This window comes from Chenopodium album, chromosome 7 (assembly GCF_948465745.1).
Source record: "Chenopodium album chromosome 7, dcCheAlbu1.1, whole genome shotgun sequence".
NCBI classification, from domain to species: Eukaryota; Viridiplantae; Streptophyta; class Magnoliopsida; order Caryophyllales; family Amaranthaceae; genus Chenopodium; species Chenopodium album.
The window spans coordinates 69,805,392-69,831,385 of NC_137840.1; the positions used below are offsets into that span (position 1 = coordinate 69,805,392).

The window sequence follows — 25,994 nt, forward strand, 5'->3', positions numbered from 1 at the left end:
CCTCTTCCAGCTAGCCAAAGATTTAAGTTGATCGTAGAAAATAAACCACTTGACTTCCACACACACCTCCCCCCCCCCCCCCCCCCTCCCCATGCTTTTCTTTTCCAATGCTTTCATTGTGTTATGTTCTTGTTGAACTTTATGCAATTAAAGTATTTAGGTCATAGATTCCCTATTAAATTATAAATGTAGGGATCAAATAGGTTCAAAACTATTTCTCCTATCACTTGGCAGGGTTTCCATCATAATTGTACTCTGCCAAATAATTTTATTAGATTCATTCTGGTAGTTCTGATCTTTTAATCGAGCAACATTGCAGCATTGTATGAGTTGATATACTCTGGACTTACTGCCTTTATGTCTTCTGAATGTCTAATTAAATCCACTGACCTAAAGTCTTGGTGTTTCTGTTTGTGCTGTTATATTTTCTGTACATATTTGGTCTTTCAGGCCTCGTTCAGAAATCTTGTAGGGAGAGGTTATCAGACTTTGCAAAGTTTGTTGCTGGAGTATTGCCACAGTCAGGCTAGTGAGTGCCTTTTAAATTCACTGCTTGACATGCTTGTGGATGGCAAATTTGACGTGAAAGGGAATCCTTCAATAAAAGTACTCATTCTTATCCTTTTACTGTCCTATTGATGTACACTTTTGAACTTTCATTTGAATAGCAATCGTATTATGATTGTCCCTTATGTACAGGGATGTAAATAATTCAGGTTTTTGATGTTTAACTTCTGATTTCTTCTGCATTATGCCTATGTAATTCTTTTTCTATATCTATTGTGCAGAATGAAGATGCCATAATTCTTTACCTAAGTCTCTTACAAGAGGTTGGTATTTCATCTGCAACTGAAGCATTTATTTTATTTTTTTATTTTTGTGTGTGTGTGTGTGTGGGGGGGGGGGGGGGGGGGGGGGGGAGGGGGGGGTTAATTAAAGAGTATGGTTTTTGGTTTTTAAATCTGGAGTTTGAAGTTGCAAAATACTGTTCTCTCCCTGTAAACGAATTGGTTTTGACTTCATCAATCTCCATCAGTTTGTCTTCTCCTGACCATATTTTTGTTTTTAATGAGGAGTTTGGGGGGGGGGGGGGTGCTTCCATGGCTTTGTGTTTCTGACGGTTGGCTTATCATTGGCAGAGCAGTGATTCTGTGCAGCAAGCGGGGCTTAATATCTTTCTGCAGCTACTGAGGGATTCTATATCCAATCGAGCTTCCTGTGTAAGTGCAGGGATGCTCAACTTTCTTCTTGATTGGTTCTCAAAAGAAGACAACGATAATGTCATATTGAGAATCGCTCAGCTGATTCAAGTAATTGGTGGCCATAGTATATCAGGGAGAGATATTCGCAAAATTTTTATGCTTCTAAGAAGTGAAAAAGTTGGAAAGCGGCAACAATACTGCTCGTTACTTATGAATTGTATTTTGGCAATGTTGAATGAGAAAGGGCCGACTGCCTTTTTTGACCTTGTTGGAGATGATTCGGTAAGTTTGCTATAGTCTCATCAATTAGTTAGTTTCTGTTGATTCACTATGTGCTGATCTCTTGCATTCTAGTCCCAAACGAGGTAAATTGAAGGCAAAAAGTATTAAACATAAAAAGTTTCCTAAATTCTAAAAACCACCTACATGAGGATTAGCATGGTCAAAGTAGCAATAGCGCCAAATCGAACCCCCATGTAAATCTCCAAATTCTCCTCATACTCCTAATTGAAGTAACCACACCTGTTATGGGCGGGCATGCCCCCCGATCTGGCCTGCATCCAGCTTCTCAAAAGACTTGCAATTATCTGCTTATAGTGTTCTTTTTTGTGCTCTACAAGCTATAATATATATATTTTTTCCTACGAGAAGTGTGGGTATGGGGTGTCAAATGTATTTACTTTTTTAAAGCTATGAATGCTATTTTTTTCACTTTGACCTTGAAGTTGGAACCTGATGCTTTTAAATATTATTATTGGGCAGGGAATCATACTCAGAACTCCTCTGCAGTGGCCTCTAAACAGGGGTTTTACTTTCTCATGTTGGCTTAGGGTAGAAAATTTTCCTAGATGTGGTACAATGGGACTCTTTTCTTTCCTAACTGAAAACGGAAGAGGGTGCTTTTCTCTTATTTCCAAGGATAAGCTAATTTACGAGGTAATTTGCTGATCAATTTATCACCCTGTTTTTATTTTCTATATGCATCTTTTGTGGAACTTCTTCCGTTTGCTTATGAATTTATAAGCATGTGGATGTTTGGTTGTTGCGATTGCACATCTAATTGCTTGGTTTTCCCTTGTCCTTTGCAGTCTATTAACCAGAAGAGACACGGAGTTTCGTTTCATGTCAATCTTGCTAGGAAGAAATGGCATTATCTTTGCATAACCCATAGCATTGGTAGAGCATTTTCTGGGGGTAGCCTTTTAAAGTGTTATCTGGATGGCAATATTGTATCATCTGAAAAATGCAGGTGCACTTTTATCTTTTTTTCTTATTCACTAGATTTTTTGGCTTTGAAGGTGTTTACCAAAGAAGTAGAATATTGTCAAAGAATTAAGACATACTCTATTTTCTTTTTGTAACTCTCCAGATATCCTAAAGTTAATGATCCGTTGACAAAATGTGCAATGGGCACCAAGATACTTCTTCCTTTCGGTGATGAGGAAAATACTTCGTACTCCATCAAAGATATTTCACCATTTCTTGGTCAGATAGGGCCAGTTTATTTGTTCAATGATGCCATCACCTCAGAGCAAGTTATGGGTATCTTTTCCTTGGGTCCAAGCTACATGTACTCATTTCTTGACAACGAGTTTGCACCGTCATCTGATAGTCCCTTGCCTGGTGGGATCTTTGATACTAAAGATGGTCTTGCTCCAAAAATAATTTTTGGACTTAATGCTCAGGTTCTCTTCTATCTTTATGTTCTGCTCCAAAAGTTGCTATTATCCGATCACACAGCTCTGATCACATCTACGCTGAATATTACAGGCAAGTAACAAAAGAGCGTTGTACAATGTTGCACCCCTCATGGAGTATGCAGTCGTAAAGAATCCATTTGAAGCAACAGTACTGGCTGGGACACAGCTTTGTTCTCGGCGATTGCTACAAGAGATTATTTACTGTGTTGGAGGCATATCTGTGTTGTTTCCTCTTTTTACTCAATCTCACTATTATGAAAATGAAGAGCAAACTGACAACAGAAATCCATTGCTTATACCTATCACAAAAGAGCGTCTCACAGCAGAAGTTATTGAGCTTATAGCTTCTGTCCTAGATGAAAATGTAGCAAATCAACAACAAATGCATCTTGTTTCCGGATGTTCAATTCTGGGGTTTCTGTTGCAATCAGTTCCACCCGAGCAACTGAATTTGGAAACTCTTTCAGCTTTGAAACATCTGTTCAATGTTATTGCAAATTGTGGTATGGACATCATTTCCTTTCTCCCCTTAAGTTAGTGCTAATTTTTATTCAGACAAGTTGATGCTCTTTGGTTTTTGATACAGGCTTGTCGGAGCTTCTTATAAAAGATGCTATATCTGCGATATTTCTTAATCCCCTCGTGTGGGTGTTTACGGTTTACAAAGTGCAGCGCGAACTATATATGTTTTTGATCCAGCAGTTTGATAATGATCCAAGACTGCTAAAGAGTCTGTGCAGGCTACCACGAGTCCTGGATATAATACGCCAGTTTTATTGGGATAATGCAAAATGCCGATCTTCTGGTGGATGGAGACCTCTCATGCGTCCTCTATCAAAGAAAACTGCTGGAGAGAGACCCAGTAAAGAAGAAATTCAGAAAATCCGTCTTCTTTTGCTCAGCCTCGGTGAAATGAGTCTTAGGTTGGAGAACGTCTTTCTTGTTCCATTATATTGGTTAGATATGGTTGGCAATTTTATTACAGGAGAGTGCTCTTTGGGTGACACATGCTTGTGTTATATATATATATATATATAGGGGAGGGATCCGGTGAGAATAGGTTCATATGTGAGAATTCATACTTATATGAGAACTGATTTTAAATTTAGAACATGTGAGTAAAAGTTTAGAACATACGAGTAAAAATTTAGAACATGCGTCTGAAATTAAAATTTAGAACATCTGAGTAATAATTTAGAACATCTAAGTGAGTAATATGTTTAGAACATTTGATTTAAGAATTAGAACAAGTGATTAAAAATTTATAAAATCTGCTTTATGAAATTTTAAACATATGAGTAAAATTTAGAACATTTGATTTAAGATTATGAACATGTGAATAAAAATTTAGAACAAACAAATATAGAATATAGAAAGTGTGAGTAAAAAATTTAGAACATATGAGTAAAAATATAGAACATACGCTTTCAAATCTGGAACATATAATTAAAAATCTTAGAACACACATTTTAAAATTTAGAACATATAAGTTAAAATTTTGTAACAAGTTATTTAAAATTTATGATATTAAACTTAACTAATTTATGGTTTAGAACATGTGAATACTAAATTAGAACATTTGATTTAATTTAGAACACCTAAGGAAAAGTTTAGAACATCATATTTAAAATTTAGAACATACAAGTAAAAATTTAGAACATAAAGAGTGTTCTCACATAAAAAAAAATTCTCACATAAGAAAAATTCTCACGAGAGCCTCCCCCTATATATATATATATATATATATATATATATATATATATATATATATATATATATATATATATATATATATATATTTTAAGTAATCGTTTTTCTCTTTTGGTTGGGGTGGGCTGTGGCTTGGCTGTAGAAGAAGAGGTTGTTTAATTCTTTGTTTGCACCAAGTTCTGTAATTGAGGCCTTTTTTTTTCCTCAAGCTGGTTCCACATATCATCTGTCTCGATGTGTCTAAGATTGTTGTTTTACTTTCACCATTTTTTGCAGGCAATGTATTGATGAATCGGATATCAGAGCACTTGTTGCCTTTTTTGAGATAAGTCAGGACATGGCATGTGTTGAGGATGTTCTCCACATGGTTATTCGGGCTATCTCTCAGAAATCTCTTATGGCACCATTTGTTGAACAGGTGAACTCCATTGGTGGATGTCATGTATTCATAAATCTTCTGCAGAGGTATGATTATTGCAGATCTTCTGAGATTTCATTTGTTTTTAGAAAATCATTTCGTTTAGTGAATGTTTTTTCCCTTTTATCAGAGCAAATGAGCCGATCAGATTGCTTAGCTTGCAATTCATAGGCAGGCTTTTGGTTGGCATTCCATCTGAAAAGAAAGGACTAAAAATTTTCAACATTGCGGTTGGAAGATCTAAATCTCTCTCAGAAATCAATAGGAGAACCAATTCAAGAATACAGCCCACTGTTTTGGCCATTTCTGAAAGATTATTCAGTTTTCCTTTAACAGAACATTTATGTGCCACTTTGTTTGATGTACTCCTTGGTGGTGCCAGCCCAAAGCAGGTGAATATATGGTGATATACTTTTCTGGTTTTTGGTGATTAATAATATCGATTTCTTGCTTCATGCTGACTGTTTTCTATGGTATGGATTTGTAGGTTGTACAGAAGCAAACTCTTGCTGAACGTCAAAAAAGCAAGGGCAATAGTTCTCAGTTCTTTGTTCCTCAGGTTTTGGCTCTCATTTTCAAATTTCTGTCAGAGTGCAAAGATGTATTGGCCAGAGTCAAAATAATTACAGATCTTCTTGATCTTCTTGATTCAAGTCCGTCGAACATAGAATCACTTATGGTACTTATTTATGTGCTTTTATCTTTTGCCATTTTTGTATCTTATATCATCTAATGTTGTGGCTGCCTATGTAGGAGTATGGATGGACTGCCTGGCTGACAGCTGCGATGGAGCTTGATGTAGTGAAGCATTATAAACTGGATTCAGTTGGTCAAAGTGAAAGCGAGATAATTGAACTAAATTCTGTGAGAACACTGTTTTGTGTTGTTCTTTGCTACTATTTGTTTTCTGTGAAAGGTGGCTGGCAACATTTGGAGGAGACAGTCAATTTCATACTCATGCATTTTGAAAAGGTGGTTCTTGACTCTTTTTACTTTGTTAACATTTCAATGGTAATATATACTGTACTTCTGGTCTTGTAACATAAGTGGGCAAACAACCAATTGAATTACTTAACCTCTCCCATTGCCAAATCTCTGCTATTAAAGAAATTCAGCAACTGCACAGATCAATATAATTTAGGTACTAGTCGTAAAATGTCTAAATCACTCGTATGTGCATGTGATTTAATTTTCTGGTGATGAAAATTTTCAGAATGCATAACTTTATTTTGTACTACAAATGCTTTCCATAGAGCCTTCATGTAAACTTTAAACTAGAGGGATATAATTACTATCATTTCATAGTTTGCTATCAGTTCATTCAATATTTCCTTCTACAGAGGACAAATTATAACATATGATAGATTAAAATCCCCAGGCCACTTCTTCTTGTCCCCCCCTCTTTCTCTTTTCCATCAATAATCTTACTCTTAAATGTCAGTCTTTCCTTGCTTTTCAATATTATCGTTTCAATTAGAAATGTATGAAAAGCATCAATTTTTCTTGAATTAGATTAAGCCAAATCCCCCCCCCCCTTTTCTTCCTCCTCGGTTTTTTCTTATCTTCATTGAATTATGAATGCGTGTTTCGTTTTTTTATTTTTTGGTAATCAATGCTGATGCAATTTATACTATTTAGCTATGTAACGAGCTACAGAAAAAAAAAATTTTAATTTGAAATTAGAAGTTAAACAACTCTCTCAATGAACCCTAAAAATCATTAATCTAGTCAGTCAAAAATATTTCTCATTGCCAATGTATAAAAAAGCCTAAGGCGCGCTGAGTCGATAAGGCTTATGCAGCGCCTAGGTGCGCACCTCATCGAAGTGAGGCGCACTATATAAACAGTAAAAAAAATATTGGCAGAAATTTGCTTCAGGTGCGCCTAATTAATACGCCTCGCCCAGGCCAAAATAAGCGCTTACCCCCTTTCGCCTTGCACCTCAGCGCCTAGTGGTTTTTCAAGCACTGCTCATCGCAGCTTCTTGGATAACGACAATCCAAACCCATTAAAAGCTTAACACTCCTTACTTTTCCCTTCCCCTTGAGTATCCACTGGGGATGGGGGGAGTCTTGGATCCTTATTTCCTTGGGAGTGAGGCACTTAAGGTGCAAGAAGTGCATTAAGCCATCAATATGACTTACTGTTTTAATTATTTGAAAGGGGCTCATGATAACCCTATTAGTTTTTTTTTTTTTTTTTTTTTTTTTTTTTTTTTTTTTTTTTTTGTTATTACGAAAAAAAAAAAAAAAAAACTGATATCATGCATTATCATGGAATACTAAGTGGGTTTAAGTGTCCTTAATAATAAGTGAATCACTGTAAATAAGACTCCCTTTGAGTTGGAGTGATTGCCCTCCTTTCCATTCTTGTATGTTTCAATTGATGTCCGAACTTTACATTCACTTTATATGAGTTCAATTCTTTTCTCCACTTATAAATAATTCTTATAGTTATTTTTCACTTTCCTCACATCTTTGTGAAAACTGGAATTAATATTCTAAGTGATATTGAGAATGTGATCTAGTGTTTCTTCTTATAAAGGACTATTTTCATTAGGGAACTGTACACCCTCATGGCTTTGCCTCTCTCTTTAGCAATTGCAATTGTGGTAATTGTTGCAGTGTTCTGACGCAGTATCCTGCAAGTGTAATACGCTGTATCTTATATTTAGCCATCACCACCAATGTTGATGAATTGGAACCTTTTTTGCATTTCATTGTTGTTGAGAATTGAAATATATATGTTTGAATATGCAAATTACAGGACCTTGCTAATATTGCAGAGTAAAGTTCATTCTATATATTTATAGTGACAAGAGCTCAGGATTTTGTAGATATAGATTTGATAACAGCACATGCCGCTAATGCCATGAATTTAATAGTCTAAGAAATTTCATGTCGTGTTTTTAGAACACATTTTTAAGGAACAGCTTTTTGAGGAACAAGTTGAGAATTTCTAACAAAATGGTCTTTACACAACAAAGTGACCTTGATTTAAATAAGTAATGTTGCCTCGATGCCTCATGTTTTTATATGTATTAGGAGAGATGAAGAGATTCCGTTAGCAGAATATTAGGCTTGTCTGTCTCCCTGCTTTTTAATATTTCCCATAGCAATTTTATTTTTTTATTAAAAAATAATACTTATGGGGTAAATATAATCCACTACTCTTATCGATTGGGTTACTTTAAGTTGTCATTCATGATCTTGATAAGTTCAATGTCTAGCAGGCTGGCGTCTCATACCACTACTTGCTTCGGGATATATTCGAGGATTTATTGCAGAAGTTGATTGAATTCTCTCGCGAGGAAAATGTTTTGGCATCTCAGCCTTGTCGTGATAATACCTTGTATTTCATGAAATTGATTGATGAGTTGCTTCTATCTGAGATTGATCATAAGCTTCCGGTATGCAATCTATCTGAAACTACTACTTGTATTTATTATTTAATAAATTATGTCTGCATCTATTCATATGATGTATTCTCTGAGTTGAAAGCTTTTAGTTAGTGAGGCTGTCAAGATGTATTGTTTGAAAGAAGTGATAGCAAATATAAACTTTGTTGAGAGTCTTGGGACTTGCACATCTGAAATTAGTTAAACATATATATTCCAGAGGTGTTGTTTCTATTGCACAACTAAATGATGCAAAGCATCTCATCTGTCTTCTTGAGTTTGGTCTGCTATATGTATGAAGTATAATTCTTTTGTTCTATACCTACCTTTTGTCATCCTTCAAATGAAATATAAAGTATGAAGGTTGGACACTTCTATTATAAAGGCTCATCAAGTACTTTCCTATTGGTTAGCGCTTAGCCACTTAGCAACTGACCTTTTTTGTTATCATAATATATGCAGCAATCTATTTTCTGGTTAGTGTGATTTTGTTGCCGAAATTTGAAAAAGTTAGTGATTTATGAATTGTTTCTTACAGTTTCCGGCAACAAGCACAGAGTTTTCTCCAGATCAACTTGATGTAGAGGGTTTCACAGACCTGGGTGATGCTCTTCATGATGCATTGCAAGGAGAATCCGTTGAAAGGATGTCTAGGTAAATTGAATTGGTGTCTTATATTGTATACAAAGTAATTTTTTAACATTTTTTTTTTTTTTTTTTTTTTTTTTTTTTTTTTTAAATAACTTGATCTTTTAGACTGATATTGGTGTGGTGCTATTTTAAGTCATATAAAATTATGTTAGTTTTACTTAATTTTATAGTCTTGCTCCCCATCTATCTTATTTTTATGTTTATACCTACCTGTTCCTCTTTGTTATTAAAATGCTATATAATTATGTAACTGGAGATCACATGAAGCATCTCTCTGTTACTGTTATTTTAATTTGTTTTGTTGACCTTCTTCTCCCTTAAGATACAGAGGTGTTTCAGGCTAAAGAAGGCTCTGCATGTCATTTTTACTCCTTTTCCTTTAGATTTATGCAAGTTGGAGCTCTTTTCTTTCCTGTTGGTTGCACAGCTTGCACTCTAGATATATATACTTGTCCCAAAGTGTTTGCACCGTTTGCCCTGTAGGAATTGGTTTGCTTCATATGTAGTCAGTGTGTATAATTTCTTCTTTCACCTAGCATAATCAATCAATCAATCAAAGCCCTAATCCCATAAGTGGGGTCGGCTACATTAACCAAAAATGATTATTCCGTATAGTCATCCACAAAAATCTTCCTTCTCCATTCCTTTACGATCAAATGCCTCATGCTCATGCTCATGCAAATCCATATACTTCACGTAGCGCATATTGTGTTTCATGTTTCTAGATGGCAGTTATTTTCATCTACTACCGAGACTTTAGTTCTCCAAATTCAATTGCTTCATTCTTAAGACTAGTTGTTGACTGTAACTGAGGAAGATATATAAACTGATGTATCAGCAGATATGACATTTGTGGTTTCACATCCTCATCTAAGCAATATGTCATTTTATTTCTAGTAAGCTGACAGTGTATGCATAATTTCCTCCTTAGAAATCCATCAGCAAACAAGCTGCCTACTGCCAATGAAGATGTAATAGCTGATGACAACTGGTGGAGCTTATATGACTGTCTTTGGGTTGTTATTAGTGAGATGAATGGAAAGGGACCTGGCAAGACTATGCCTAAATCAACTTCTTTTTCTGGGCCATCCTTGGGGCAAAGAGCACGTGGCTTGGTTGAATCATTGAATATCCCTGCAGCTGAAATGGCTGCAGTTGTTGTGTCTGGAGGACTTGGGAATGCACTTGGAGGGAAATCAAGTAAAAATGTTGACAAAGCTATGCTATTAAGAGGGGAGAAGTGTCCAAGGGTAGTTTTCCGCTTGGTTATCTTATATCTTTGCAGAGCGTCACTGCAAAGAGCATCTCGAGGAGTCCAGCAAGTGATTCCACTTTTGCCATCTCTTTTTCTGCCTGATGATGAGCAAAGCAGAAACCGGTTACAGCTATTTATATGGTAAATTTATGTTGCATCTTGAGTACTTCGTCCTCCATGTGATGCATTGTTGGACATTTATGACATCTTGCTTTTATTTGAGCAGGTCTTTGCTGGCTGTCAGGTATCAATATGGGATGCTTGATGATGGCAATCGTTTTCATGTTATATCTCATTTGATCAGGGAAACTGTCAATGGTGGGAAATCATTGCTTGCTACTAGCATAAATAGTGGTAATGAGTCTTCAGATCCTGGCACTACAACTGCAGAAATGGGTGCTGTGCACAATTTGATTCAGAAAGATAGAGTACTTATTGCGGTAGGTCTTATCTTAATTATGCATTGCCTTAATCAATCTTAAAATTGCTTTTATGCAGGGATAGAACTAGTGATGTTAAAATCTAGAAAAAAGGTTCATTGAAAGAATCTAAATTTTGGAGAGATGCTTAAGTTTAGCTGGTTGAAAATTTTAAATTAAGAACAACTGCTGTATGTTTTTCTTTAGTACATTTGGCTAAGAAAGATCAATTTTTCTTTGGATCTGGGAACCAGACCTCTAGTGCTGCGTTTTAGAGTTACTAGTGGTTTCATTCTGAGATGGGGTTATTTCTATCTTGTACAAAACAAAAGGATAGGCAAACTTTTGATAGGCTTCAGTTGCCTACCTGGTTTTATGAACTCGGCGTATGTGATATGCCTTTTCCTTTGTAAATTTTTTAATAAAATATTTATTATATCTCTCAACTGCAAAGGCATGCTTATATAAATTTTAAGGGAGAAGTTCCATACTTTTTTCAATGTGATAGGGGAAAAAAAAAAAGTGAAAAGGAGATTATTATTTGAAGCCATTCTAAGTTGTTTACCTCCTTTTATTCTGTTGTTATGTATTGTGATATGCCTTTTCCCTTGTAGATTTTTTAATAAATATTTATTCTTTTCTCCTAATTTCAAAGGCATGCTTTTATAAAATTCTAAAGGACAAGTCTCATAATTATTCAGTGATAATGTGATTGCAAAAGAAAACAGAAAATAGGAGATTATTATTAGTATTTTTATAGAAGCTATTCTTAGTTGTTTACCTCCTGTGACTTTGCCGTCATGTATTTTGTAACACGTGAAGTAATTTTTTTCTTTATTATTTTCTTAGGCTTCTGATGAGGCAAAATTCATAAAAGATTTAAAGACAGATCGCATGAGGCAGCTGCTTGACTTGCAGACTAGGATTGATGAGAACACACTGACAGATTCTGGCCAGAAAAAGGCATTTGAAGATGAGTTGCAAAGCACTTTAAGAGGAATACTGGCTTTGGACGAAAGTAGGAGAGCTGCATTCCAACTTGCTTGTGATGAGGAGCAACAAGTTGTTGCTGTATGCATACTTCTTTTCATGTTGTTTAAGTATTGATGCATATTGTGTTGCTTAGATAGTGTATCGTAGTTGCATTGCTATTCTGCTACTTTTTTTTTTTAATTCTTCTAATTTGATCAGGATAAATGGATGCACGTTTTTCGATATTTGATCGATGAACGAGGGCCATGGTCAGCTAATCCTTTTCCAAATTGTGTTGCAAGACATTGGAAACTTGATAAGACAGAAGATGCATGGCGCCGTAGACTGAAGTTGAGACAGAATTATCATTTTGATGAGAAATTATGTTACCCTTCGTCCAATGTTTCAGAAAATGAAGCAGCAGTTGTACCTTGTGAAAACAATTCTGGTGCTGGTGTACCTATTCCAGAGCAAATGAAACGCTTATTGCTGAAAGGAATTCGCAGAATCACTGATGAGGTGAACCCTGAAGCCAGTGAAAGTGATAATGAATCTAATGACTCTCAGGGAATGAATTCTGAGGAGGTTTCAGATGGCCAATTTTCTGAGCTGTTGAAGGATGGTGAACAGAAGGATGCAGTTCATGAAAGAAAAGAGTCTTCTTCACCTACTTTTGAGACAGATAGTGGGCAGGTAATTAAGCATGAAAGTTCTGATAATTTAAATGTATACACTGTATTCTCATCTGCCTCTTGTTTTATTGCAGGCTCTTATGACTGTACCCTGCATCATGGTTACTCCAAAGAGAAAGTTAGCTGGACACTTGGCGATCTTAAAAAATGTCTTACATTTCTTTGGTGAATATCTGGTGGAAGGCACTGCAGGGTCCACAGTTTTTAGAACTTTTGAGTCTTTCAAAAATTCTGAATCCGAGACAACTCATCAGTCAAACGAAGCTGAGAAACTGAAATTTCTGAAAATTCCAACAGATGCCAATATAATTTCTGAGAAGCATAAAGCCATTGATACTTTGGAGAAGCAGATGAAAGGCATCAAAAGGCATTGGAGGTGGGAAGTCTCCAAGGTATATTAAGTTGTATCTTTGCCTTTGAAATTTCTCTGTGTGTGCTGCTACACTGTTTTTACAATTGTTTTAATGTCTGGCTGTAGATAAAAGCAGTGCACTGGACTCGGTATCTGCTTCAATACACTGCAGTTGAGATTTTCTTCAGCAATTCTGTTGCTCCAGTTTTCTTCAATTTTTCTTCACAGAAGATGGCGAAAGATGTTGGAAGCCTAATAGTTGTCACCAGAAATGAGTTACTGTTTCCCAAGGGAAGTACCAAGGACCGTACTGGGGTTATCTCCTTTGTTGATAGACGTTTGGCTCAAGAGATGGCTGAAACTGCTAGGGAAAGCTGGAGGAAGAGGGAAATAACCAACTTCGAATACCTTATGATTCTTAACACGCTTGCTGGAAGGTCTTATAATGACTTGACGCAATATCCTGTCTTTCCATGGGTACTGGCTGATTATACTTCAGAGACACTTGACTACAACAAGTCCTCAACTTTTAGGGATCTATCAAAGCCTGTGGGAGCACTGGATCCCAAAAGATTTGAGGTTTGTGGCTCTCATATCTAGTTAGATAGTAAATAATATTAACTTACATGTGTTGATCCTTATTTTCTACTTGATATCTCTGCAGGTTTTTGAGGATAGATACCAAAATTTCTCTGATCCTGATATTCCCAGGTATAATCTGTGGCTGATCAAACAATAAATTTTGATGATAAATTGCTCTCCCAAAGGGCAAAGGGAAATATAGCAATGTGGATAAGATCAATAGCTAACATGGGAAAAATAATTCTTTTGTTGCAGTTTCTATTATGGTTCTCATTATTCCAGCATGGGGAGTGTGCTCTATTACCTTATTAGGCTTGAGCCATTCACTGCCTTGCATCGGAATCTACAGGTGTGTAGACTGTGGAAGAGTGGAGTTTTGGTTATCTGTGTCAATTTTTGGTCCAATCAATTTGCTATGCATATATTAACATCTAGATTTTTAGGTTCAACTTTTAAGTCTTGTTTAAATCATCCTGTTTAGGCATTTTTTTTGTATTCTTTCTATTCTTTCTACCACATTCAAATTTGTGCTTACACAAATTCTTGTTCAGGGAGGTAAATTTGACCACGCAGATCGTCTATTCCAGAGCATTGAAGGCACATTCCGCAACTGCTTGTCTAATACAAGTGATGTAAAAGAACTAGTTCCTGAGTTCTTTTACATGCCAGAGTTTCTTGTTAATTCAAATTCCTACCATCTGGGTGTTAAACAGGATGGTGAACCCATTGGTGATGTTTGCCTTCCCCCGTGGGCCAAGGTTCTAACTTTTTTGTAATTTGTAGAGTTTAAATAAGCTTAATTGCGTGTTCTGGCATCTAAAAAAATTTTATGCTTCATTTGTTTCAGGGATCGGCAGAAGAATTTATTTACAGAAATCGGGAGGCTTTAGAAAGTGAATTTGTTAGCTCAAATCTACATCTGTGGATTGACCTAATATTTGGTTACAAGCAGAGAGGGAAGCCTGCTGTAGAGGTATAATAATGTTAATCATTGACTCCCCTCACAGGACCCTCTTGTAGAGAGAGTTGAAACGGTTCATTAAACTGGTTGACATTTATTAATTTTTTATTTTTGGTTGTTATAAGTTCAGCTTTATCTTCTTGGATGTTGCAGGCGGCAAATATCTTTTACTATTTAACTTATGAAGGTGCTGTTGATCTTGAAATAATGGAAGATGAATTGCAAAGATCAGCTATTGAAGATCAAATTGCTAACTTTGGACAAACTCCAATCCAGATTTTTCGGAAGAAGCATCCAAGAAGAGGACCACCAATTCCAATTGCTCAACCTTTACGTTTTGCTCCTGGTTCTATAAATTTGACATCGATTGTTTCTAGCTTCAATCATTCTCCATCAGCACTATTGTATGTAAATGTATTTGACTCTAATGTCATCCTAGTTAATCAGGGCCTTACAATGTCTGTTAAGACGTGGTTGACAACCCAACTGCAGTCTGGTGGCAATTTCACATTTTCTGGATCACAGGTCTGATGACTATCAACAATTTAAATTTTAAAGCATTCTGATGATTATTTTCTGCAGTAATTTGACAAAGTTATAAAACCTTGTGTAGGATCCATTCTTTGAGATTGGTTCTGATGTTCTCCCTCCTCGTAATATTGGAAGTTCTTTGGCTGAAACTGCTAAACTTGGAGCCCAATGCTTTGCTACTTTGCAAACACCTTCAGAGAATTTTTTAGTATCCTGTGGCAACTGGGACAATAGTTTTCAGCTAGTATCTCTATCTGATGGAAGAGTGGTTCAGAGCATTAGACGTCATAAAGATGTGGTTAGCAGTGTTGCAGGTATATATCATACTCATTTTGTAGCTAGATTTTATATCTTGTTTCCTCTCCTTTCACGACATTTGGTTGCAACTCCATGATCCAGTTTTTAAAACATCATTGTTTATTTAGAAATTGTTTTTTGAGCTGTGGAAACTGCATATTCAATTACATCAATTTTTATATTCTGAACTGCTAAATCGTAAATACTGTGTGAATTGAAATATTATCTATTCATGTATAGGACAATTATATAAGAAAAGCAATGTCTGAATTACTGTCATACATGCTACTTGTTTTGATGCAGTGTCTTCTGAAGGAAGTATACTTGCTACTGGGAGCTATGACACTACAATAATGGTGTGGGAGGTCTGTCGTTCTAGAACAGTGGACAAGAGAGTTCGAAGCAGTCAAAGTGACATCGTCCGTAAAGATTATGTCATTTCGGAGACCCCTTTTCATATTCTTTGTGGACATGATGATATAATTACATGCTTATATGTTAGCATGGAGCTTGACATAGTTATCAGTGGGTCGAAGGATGGAACATGTGTTTTTCATACCCTACGAGAGGGACGATATGTACGGTCTCTTCGTCATCCATCTGGTAGTGCATTGACAAAGCTTGTTGTATCACGGCATGGACGAATTGTGCTATATTCTGATGATGATTTAAGCCTGCACCTTTACTCAATTAATGGAAAACACATAGCAAGTTTGGAGTCATATGGGCGCCTCAGCTGTATAAAACTCAGTGCTTGTGGCGATTTCTTGGTTTGCGCAGGTGATCAAGGACAAATAGTTTTACGCTCTATGAACTCCCTGGAAGTTGTGAAAAAATATCCTGGGATAGGTAAGGTTATAACGTCACTCACAGTTACTCCTGAAGAATGCTTTTTGGCTGGCACAAAAGAAGGAAATCTTCTTGTGTATTCTATAGAAAACCCTCAACAAAGAAGGGGGGGTGGCCTGCCCCGGAATATAAAATCAAAATCTTCAGTTGCTGGATAGACCGTCTATTGAAGCAGCATCTATTGTGATAGTTTGTTTAAGGTATGCTCATCTTACTTGAGATACTAAAGCTTCTCTTAAATCGTTTAGTCTGCACTGCACTATTATGTTTTAAACAGTTCACAGCATAACATTAAATTTAATTGTTTTTTTTTGACAATTAATTTTTGGGTTTATAACAAAGCTTTATTACTTGTGTACTTGTCAGTAAATTACAGCTGCATATTAAGTAATAATGCAACAATAGGTTTAATGAGAAAAAAAGGCTTGTTTCTTCTGCAGGACCGTATCAATAACATTTAGGAGTGCCTGTCCCTGGAAAAAATTGCTGCTCTGGTGCTCATAATTTTCTTTTTAAGTGGAACTTGTGTACTTGCAAAAGGATCATACGAACAGCTGTAGCAATAACTTCAAGTATACAATGACTGCAAGGATGTGGCAGAAGCCAACTATCTCGCCTTGTTCTTTCATGCTGAGCACTGGCGAAAGGCTGCCTCAGATTCATGCATTGCATTGCCTTGTAAACCTCCAAACTACATATTGTTATCAACTGAAACTGTATATCAACATATTGTTACAGAGAAGAAAAATGTGTCACATATTAAGTCAGCAAGATGACGTAAATCATTGATATAGGATCGTAGCATTAGCTTGGTCAATACCCTTCTATAGCAGCAGCGTTAAGCTAACCCCAAACTTTGTACAGACGAGACAAATCATTCTCTCATAATAGAAAAGCCATTTTTGTGTTGTATCATTTTTTTTTTCCTCTTCTTATTTATTGGTGATTTTGCTTTTTTTGGTTCTTTAGTCCTTTAGAATTTTTTATTGTCTCAGCTCGTAATAATTTAAGGTTGTGAGACTTGTGACCATCTACTCATCTAGGCTGATGTAAGACCACCTCTGGCTCTATTACTTTTTCTCAAGTTCAAGTACTTTGCTGCTTCTGCTATACGATGGTCATAATTTGCCTCAAGCCAAGAGTAAGCCACGCTAGAGTCCAATATTTCATCAAATTTTCTTTCTTTTTCGTATTTTTCGATAAAAACACAGCGTAGTGATTGATACAGGGCTGTTATTATACTCTGTTCAGTGGTACGATGGAGTAGTATATTATTTTGCAATGTATTAAAAAAAGAAAAGAAAATTCCTACTAAAAATCATGGAGAATCATAAAGGTATCACAGTACACCCTTCCAACAACGGTTCTAACTTAATTCAAAGTATGTCAACAGAATTTAAATTCAGGTTGGATTAACCGATTGAGTAAAGTTTAAAATTGCGACTTATTATCGCGGCTATTAGAATTTGCTGATTAGATAGATATTCTGATTCTATTATGTTTACCAGAAATGAAAGTAACGTGGTTAAATGCAGTTTTTCTGCCTGTATGGTCTCCATACCCTTTGATGCTATCAAGTTGAGTGTAGCCATGACTCTCATGAGGGGTTGATATGGATCAAGGACACTACTCAGTCTAAAGTTTGTAAATATACTCGAATATCAGATCTAAATCTTAACATGTTTTCATTCCTTATCTATTGCTAATCAAAGAGCTGCTCTTCATTGCTGACCAACGAATAAAACATCCTTTTCCAAACTGTATACGAAACTAAAGAGCCACTTCTAGTCATGGCGTCAAGGTATTTATATGCTTCTGCAAGCCGTCCTTGGTTGCAGAGTGAAGTAAGAAGAGTTTCACATATGAACCTATCTATAGGGATATTTTTTGACAGCATTTCTTCAAACATATCAAGTGCTTTTCTTTCATTACCACCATTGCAAAATCCGCAAACCATAAGTCTGTATGTTGCTAAATTTGGAGGTGCCAGGTCCCCGTGGTACATCCTTTCAAAATATTTCTCTGCTTCCACGATCCTCCCTGCACCCCAGAGACTACTCAACAAACAATTGCAATGGATGACAGTATTGATAAACGCGCCTTTCCTAGAGAGTTCATTGAAAACCTTTATAGCACTGTCAACTTCACCTTTATTGCACAGCTGCACAAAGACATATCTTGCAAGATCATCAGAGCAAACGAGCCCCTTCTTGCACTCAACATGGAAGAACTTGAGAGCGTCTTCCTCTCTACCAACCCTAAACAGCGCCTTGATGAAAGATCCATATACACAAACCTGTGCCATGGACCTCTTTTTCATCATCTTCTTCAACAACAATTCCGCATCATCAAGCTTTCCCACAGCACACAAAGACCGAAAATACATCTCATATACCATCATTTCAGGAATTTCTCCCTTATAATTCAGCTGAAAAATCGCCCTCCTCCTCTCCTTCAAGAACGCGGCTTTAGACCCACTAACACCATCTCTCTTTATCAACTTGTCAAACAACTTCCTCGCCTCCCGGAACTTCCCTTCTTTACATAAACCATGCATGAAGCTTCCATATACACACACATCAACATCAAAACCCCCTTTAACCATTTTCCTAAGTACCCAATCAGCTGAATCCAAATCCCCATTTCTACATAAACATTGAAATAACACAATGTATGTAACATCATCAACCCTAAACCCCCTACAATACATTTCATGAAGCACCGATTTCGCCATCGAACCCTCATTACATCTACACAAAACCCCAATCAAAGCCACAAAACTCTGCCTCCCTAAAACCCTACTACCCATCAAAATTCTCTCACATACATTCTTAATCTCATCCAAATCACCACATTTACACACATAAATCACATAATCTGTCAAATTAATTTCATACCCATTACTAATCTCACCCCATTGAACCTCAACATCATCTGATTTCTCATCTTTAAACATACAATCAAAAACTAAACTAAATGCAAAATAAGGGGATACCTTCAAATTGTCCTTCAAATGCAAGAACACAGCTTTTGCCCGATTGAGCTTCTTCAATCGGCAAAGACCCTCAATAATTGCAACCGAAGTAACAGAATCGAACAATTTGGAATGGGATAAAAGAAAATCCAATTGGGAAAGGGCTTTGAAATTTCTAGGGTTTTGAGTTAGGGTTTTAGCGAGGGAGAAAAATTGGGGGATAAAATGATTTGGGTATGATTGGGTGTTTTTGATGGGTGGTTGGTAGTTAGGTTTAGCGGTTGTTGAGTAGAAGAGAGAGAAAGCGAGTTGTCGGATCTGCTGTTGGTGGTGGTGGTGATGGTGGAGGAAGAGAGAGAAAGTGGAGGCGGGAAATCTCATGAGTGGTATAGTTCAAGTTTCAGTTATGGTGGTTGAAGTTTGTTGTTACTTCCTTCGTTTCTCTCTCTATCCAACATCGCAACATCATACTTGATACGGAGAAACTCCGTAATAAGTTTAGAGAGGTTGTTATATACACTCGGCTATATCGTATATCCATGAATATTTGTTCTCATTTTGATGATTGTTTTTTATTTTATCATTAAAATGATGAAAATTTGTTAATTACTACCTTAGAAAGAGCTCCCTTGTTAATTACTACCCGTAAAAAAAAAAAGTTTCTAATTACTACCCCACATTCAACATAATTGCACCGATTACTACTCAAGTGCTATTTCCGGTGACTTAACTCAACATATGACGTCATAACCCAAGTGTAACCATATATTAACCCAACTAAAGTTAAATAAACCTAACCCACCCAAATTATAACCTTTTATCCCCTAATTACCCCCTAATTAACCTTAATTAACACAAATTAACTAAGAAATTTACCCCAACAACTCAGTTGATATAAAATCAATTGAGAGAAGCCAACTGAACTTCTCAACGGATCTTTCACCCAAATCCTCTCATCCTTTCCTCTGTAAATCACGTAAGTGTTCATCCTCCTGGTGATTCGCGCATTTCTGCTTGCAAAAGCAACACTTTTGAAAAGGTAAATGATTTGTTTCCCCTAATCTTGTGATAATTGAACAAATTATTTAGGGTTTTGTGTGTAAATTTGGGTTTTTTACACAATTGAACAATTGAGCAGAATTTAACCTTCAATATCAATTGGTTTAGATTGAAGATGAGTATGCAACTTGCTCGACCAAGTACTAGGCTTTGTAGGTGCGTGCGGATTACACACTTCATTGATGACCTCTTGGACAAAAGAGAATCCAGGAAGACGATTTGTTGCTTGCCCAGATTTCGATGCAGAAACAAACAGTAGGGGATGTAATTATTTTTACTGGCATGATGAAGAAATGACTCAATGGCAAAGGGACATCATACTAAGGCTTGTGGAAGAAAGGCAGAAACTGAGAGCAGAGAATGAGAAAGGCAAAATTCAATTGGAACCCAAGTTCACAACCAGATTACTTTGTTAGTTAGGGCAAATATTGTGAGCTTTCACTGATTTTGCTTCGCAAGCGAATTGTAATTCTAGGTTTTAATGGAGTTTTGCTAAGGAAGAAGATGAAGAAGAGATCAGAAGAAGAAAAGAAGAATTAACCTTTTTTTTTTTTTTTCGCCAGTTAGGTGAGGTAATAAGTGGGGGGGGGGGTAATTAATTGGGGGTAATTTTTTAAAAATTTTGGGTGGGTTAGGTTTATTTAACTTTAGTTAGGTTAGTGTGTGGTTACAATTGGGTTATGACGTCATATGTTGAGTTAAGTCACCGGAAATAGCACTTGGGCAGTAATCGGTGCAATTATGTTGAATGTGGGGTAGTAATTAGAAACTTTTTTTTTACGGGTAGTAATTAACAAGGGAGCTCTTTCTGAGGTAGTAATTAACAAATTTTCCTTAAAATGAAGAACAAAAATTGACATTAGGTTTGATGGGTGTACGGTATACCCGAGTGTATATAACAAATTCTACCATTATTAATCACAAAAGGAGAACTAGTATTAAAGTTTAATTTTCTTCATTTCTACTTTGTATTACGGAGTACTAATCGTGAAGTTGGTACTCTCTCTATTCTCCATAGAGATAATGTAATTTTATTAATTTTTGGTTGGAAAGAAATGATGAGAAACAAAGGTGTATTGGGTTAATGGAGTGGTTGTGAGAGTAAAGGTGTGGTCTAATATGTTCAAAAATAAAATAATTTAAAATTAAAGGACGATCTAAAAAGGAAATTGGGGCAAACAATAAGGGACAAAGGGAGTATATAGTGAGACTAGTATTGTAACATATACTTGTATAATACTCCTTATTAATGTGTCCAAATGCATACTTAATTTGGTGGGTTGGAATTACGTTAATCACCAATGGTTAAATTCGTTTTAGTTAAGACCGTTAAGTAGCTAAACTTTGAAATGATGCATTTTAGACAACTTTTTGGCTTTACGTGCTTTGACCCAACGTTACGAGATTTAACTTTACTTATTTTGTCTAATCTACTACTACACGAAATGAAAATACAATGAGATCACTATTTATTCAAAACATATTACGTAATTAATCTAGATTTCCCCAATAGAAAACCGATAGATAGCTGAACATGTATCAATACCACCAAGTACTTTCATATTTCCTTGTTTATTACTTTCTTGAGCTAATAATCTTAGCCAACTAATGAATTGTATTCAAACCGAGCAATATTCTATACCTTGAATAGATTATAGTGATCTACAAAGTACTAAACACCATCAATTTCACTTCTTGTTTTCTTCTAGATAATGGATAAAGTCCTCAATATATTGACCACTCAAGTTCTTGTCACCAAAAACATCTTTCATTCTCCTACACTTGGTCCTTAATGCTTCACCCTCTTTCTCAACCATTGCCAACCGCACTGCCTTGGCTACAAACTCCCTTCTTAACAACCCGTCTTGCTCATCGCGTGCAACCTCCACCCCAAGTCCTTTCCCCACCAACAACCTAGCAATCAGCCCTTGGTCATTCATCACAGGGAAAAGTACCATTACGCGCCCAAGTCCAAGACCCTCAACCACTGAGTTCCACCCACAATGTGTGAAAAAACCGCGAATTGAGGGGTGACTTAATATCTTCAACTGCGGAGCCCAGCCTAGGTGAACCAGCCCTCGATTAGCTACTCGATCTTTGAACCCTTCTGGAAGCATATCCAACACATTTTTAGCCAATCCAGGTGGATCGCGGAGGACCAAGATAAATGGTATACCGGATAGCTCCAACCCAAAAGCCAACTCCTCGAGTTCTTCTTGACTTAAAGTAGACTCACTCCCAAGTGCAACATACAGCACAGAATCTGATTTCTGCTGGTCTAACCACTTCTTAAGCAATATCCATTCGTCGTTGTCTGATTGTTCACCATCAACCAAAAAATCAGGAAAAAGACAACCAATAGGGAGTATTGTTTTTTCATAGAGCTTACTAAGGAGCTCAAGCCATGTAGGTTCAAACACAGGCAAGGTTCTGATACATACAACATCACATCCTGCAATAGAGGCACCAAACCGTACTGTATCTGGTGTCGCGATATCTGCATCAACTGAATGCATGAACTTCATCACCTCATGAAGCCTATAAGCAATGTCTGATTCAAAAGGAATCCAATCAGGAACCTTAGTAAAGTCCTCAGGGGCTAATCGAGTGTTGGCTAAGAGTTCGGCTGGAGGTCCCATGAAGGACAAGGTTGCAGCATTGAATAGAGCTAAGTATGCACAAGAAGAGCCAATTTTAGCAGCAATTGGAGGGATCCAATAAGAAGTGAAATCATAGAGAATCCAATCTGGTCTTACCTACAACATTAACTCAAACTACTCAGTAAGGATTAAAGATCTTCCTATTCTTCCAACTCCCAACTTTCGAAATCAATTGTCACAAACTCACAATCTAACAAATTCTGATCTAGTTCTGCAACAACTCAATCTAAAAAACAATAAATCACATGAAGATACTATTAACATTGAAACTAACAAGAATAACTAATGATCACAATTGAGCTCTAAAGTCAAAAAGTTAAGTACTTTTATCTTACCTCTTCTAAGAAAGCAGTGATAGGACCTTCCAACAAATCGAACCTGCTCTTCAAAAGGGGCTGCAAAGTGCCAGGCACATCCATAGAGGACTCTGCATCATCAGGAACGCGATCAAGATGAGGCAGAGGGATGCTAATCAAGTTTATGAAAGACGACAAATTTGCTGGAATTTTTGGTAGTCTTTTGATATTCTTAGGAGTTGTTATGAAAAACACAGTAACACCCTTCTTAGCTAAGCACTTGGAGAGTTCTAAGAACGGTATCAAGTGTCCCATGGCTAGCCACGGAATCATAACAACCTTAAGAGATGAGCATTTCTCCATGGCTATGCAAAATCAGGATTGTTGTAGATCGATATATGTAAGTCAGGGAATCGAGGATATTCATACAACGCTTTACCAAACTGATGTCAATTTAATACAACGCCGTCTTTGACTAATATGCTAAAGTTGGGTGCCATAGTTAGATGAACTCTAAGACCACTAGGATGTAATACAAGATTATAGTTCTCTTTGTTTGGTCAAAAGAAAACATATCTTATCAAATTGATATGGGTTGATATGATAATGCTATTATAATCAAAAAAGACGAATTTTGCAGAATATTATAGGCATTACATTGATCTTCCAAATCATTGACAGAAATCTGATTGTGTAATAGCTGTTTTTAGTAATACCATAATTTCCATATGATCATATTATATCTAAACAAGATTAAAACATACTTTGTATTACACAAGTATTCTAGATCAAGCAGCTAATATGGAAATTAAAGATCAAGTAGAGTATTCAAATAGCAACACTAAAATAGTAGAATAGGCTCCTAATTACTAAACATTTTCATATATTTTCTTAGTTTGATGTATTATATTTTATTTGTCATGAATGAATTGTATTGTACACAGCAAAAATTGAGATGAACCCATTTCTTGCAGAAGCAAGGCAATCAATCCATAAAATGTGCAAGAATTTGTAAAAAGACTTGATATATTTATATGTATCATTTAGGTTCAGATAACAAAATTCAAGATGTTTTTTTCTTTTTTTTTTTTTTTTGAAAAAAGATGTTTTTTTCTTTTTTTTTTTTTTTGAAAAAAGATGTTTTTTTCTTTTTTCTTTTAAAGAAACACAAATTCAAGATGTAACTAGTATTTGGGCCTGGTGGATGTCCTGGGTCATTACCTTTTTTCTTGTAATTAAATTTGTTATACATATTAACATTTTGTATCAAAGAGTAACACAAAATATCAAATAGTTTGGTGCCTAGACGCTTAGCTCTAGAATTAGAGGTTGCATATTCAAATCTTGTGAAATAACATAATAAGAAGTTGAGTAGATGATGTGGCGCAATATAAAGGGGTCTAGTGCCACATAAACTTTGTTAGGAACGCTAGACAGATAAGCTAAAATATTCATGCACCCTTTGCAATTATTTCACTCAATGATAGCATTTGGTCATGAATTGAAAAGGATGTCCAGCTAGTGCTCTAAATTGCAGTATAGTTTAATAGTAGGGAAAAAATAAAAAGCAAACATGAAAGGGTCGTTTTCAAATTTGAAGTCTTTTATTGGCATGTACTACGCGTTTATTGTATACAATAGATTTTAGCTACCTGAAATCACATAAAAGTCACTCCTTTGTAAATACACTTCTGTAAGATTTGGAGTCGCGACTTTGTCATTTTGATTGTATTCAATATAATCGTTGTATTGTATAAGTTTTTGCCAATTAAGAAATTAAGCATTTTTATTGGCAAAACACGACCAATTATTATGAACCTAAACCGGCTTGCTAAACCAAATCTCGAGTATGAAGCGTTCATTGCAACTATGTCTAAATTTTAGGGATAAATTTGTGTTAGACATATTATGGAAAAATGAAGTAAAAAAATAACTTGAAGAACATGAATAATTTTGGTTAATGTAATCCAAAATCGAAATTCAATAAAGTGCATGCTCCAAAATCAAGGAATTGAAATATCAAAGTCTTTTGATGATAAAAGATACTCCATATCAAAGTTTAAAGTTAGCTAATAATGAGCTGACATCTAGCCTTCCTCAATATGCAATCATTCGGGTAGAACCAATGAATCTAGAGTTGCATTATTCATTATTCCAAGCTGCAACCAATGAATCAATTAATTATTAAACGTAACAATCAATGCGTCATTTTGTGATACAATTCTTAATCAAGTTAAGAGGTATGGGTAAATTAAATGTCAAGATGCAATTCTAATCATCTAATGGTTGCATATATCATTACAAAGAAAAAAAAAAGTTCGACATACAAATGGAGTTAGAGATCAGGTATACAATTAGGAACCATGTATGTTTAACCTGAGTCCTACCCACCGCTAAACCTAATGTTGATGGAAGGATGAACAATATAGCTCCATTTAAAGATGGTTTTGAGCCATGTTGTATCTATCTAGTGTCAATAATTTTGTAAGAGTTGTAACTTAGAGTTTGCTTGCCTCGATCTACTCCCTAGTCCCTATCCCATTATCCACATGTTGAATGATCTGAGCTAACGTGACTTTTTGAGTCAATAGTTATAGCGTGCTTATATGATTAGGCCAAATTTTACTTATTTGATGTTTTTTATCTTACACTATTACACTTTTCAAAAATAATAATTTGAGTACAACCTACGACTCGACACACACAATAACATGTTGTACCTTGCATTGAGCATGAGCTTACCGACCTATTGCGAATTTGCCATATTTTAATTTCACTTAAGTGATTAGTACCACAAAGCACACACTACATGCGTGATTTTTGGGTTAGTCTCGTTAAAGTACAAAGACCAAAAAATAATTAAAGCACACATTTTTTTTCTTCAGTAAATAAAAGTACAATTTTTTGTTTATTTTAATATTTTTTGAGGAGAAAAATAAAAGTGCAATTAATATTGAACCTTTAATAAATTTAATTATTTTTAACAGTAATTTCACCCGCCTTTAGTTTCATAATTA

At 35.8% G+C, this 25,994-nt stretch overlaps 2 protein-coding genes across 4 annotated transcripts in view; one reads left to right on the forward strand and one right to left on the reverse strand.

Moving 5' to 3' along the window:
• The window catches only part of LOC145639336 (BEACH domain-containing protein B-like), a 28,342-nt gene extending 10,843 nt beyond the window's left edge, over positions 1-17,499 (forward strand). For 2 of the 3 annotated variants that reach the window (XM_081690555.1, XM_081690558.1), the window contains 28 exons: positions 451-606; positions 789-830; positions 1,140-1,484; positions 1,965-2,138; positions 2,291-2,451; positions 2,572-2,887; positions 2,973-3,405; positions 3,489-3,825; positions 4,889-5,077; positions 5,161-5,422; positions 5,518-5,709; positions 5,784-6,002; positions 8,263-8,439; positions 8,966-9,081; positions 10,010-10,474; positions 10,560-10,773; positions 11,602-11,823; positions 11,944-12,417; positions 12,491-12,808; positions 12,895-13,347; positions 13,433-13,479; positions 13,606-13,699; positions 13,902-14,108; positions 14,198-14,323; positions 14,465-14,836; positions 14,925-15,156; positions 15,443-16,188; positions 16,429-17,499. In XM_081690555.1, coding sequence (XP_081546681.1) covers positions 451-606; positions 789-830; positions 1,140-1,484; positions 1,965-2,138; positions 2,291-2,451; positions 2,572-2,887; positions 2,973-3,405; positions 3,489-3,825; positions 4,889-5,077; positions 5,161-5,422; positions 5,518-5,709; positions 5,784-6,002; positions 8,263-8,439; positions 8,966-9,081; positions 10,010-10,474; positions 10,560-10,773; positions 11,602-11,823; positions 11,944-12,417; positions 12,491-12,808; positions 12,895-13,347; positions 13,433-13,479; positions 13,606-13,699; positions 13,902-14,108; positions 14,198-14,323; positions 14,465-14,836; positions 14,925-15,156; positions 15,443-16,146 — 7,047 coding nt within the window. In that variant the 3' untranslated portion in view covers positions 16,147-16,188; positions 16,429-17,499. Of the gene's footprint in view, positions 1-450; positions 607-788; positions 831-1,139; positions 1,485-1,964; positions 2,139-2,290; positions 2,452-2,571; positions 2,888-2,972; positions 3,406-3,488; positions 3,826-4,888; positions 5,078-5,160; positions 5,423-5,517; positions 5,710-5,783; positions 6,003-8,262; positions 8,440-8,965; positions 9,082-10,009; positions 10,475-10,559; positions 10,774-11,601; positions 11,824-11,943; positions 12,418-12,490; positions 12,809-12,894; positions 13,348-13,432; positions 13,480-13,605; positions 13,700-13,901; positions 14,109-14,197; positions 14,324-14,464; positions 14,837-14,924; positions 15,157-15,442; positions 16,189-16,411 lie in introns of all 3 variants that reach the window. The other variant, XM_081690556.1, reaches the window with a different exon arrangement.
• Positions 17,500-21,634: 4,135 nt separating this feature from the next.
• Positions 21,635-23,340, reverse strand: LOC145638264 (UDP-glycosyltransferase 91C1-like). Its single transcript, XM_081689228.1, has 2 exons — positions 23,017-23,340; positions 21,635-22,777 (listed from the first exon to the last, which is right to left on the reverse strand). The coding sequence occupies exons 1-2, from the start codon at positions 23,338-23,340 to the stop codon at positions 21,710-21,712; spliced, it is 1,392 nt and encodes a 463-aa protein (XP_081545354.1). The 3' UTR covers positions 21,635-21,709.
• Positions 23,341-25,994: the final 2,654 nt, after the last annotated feature.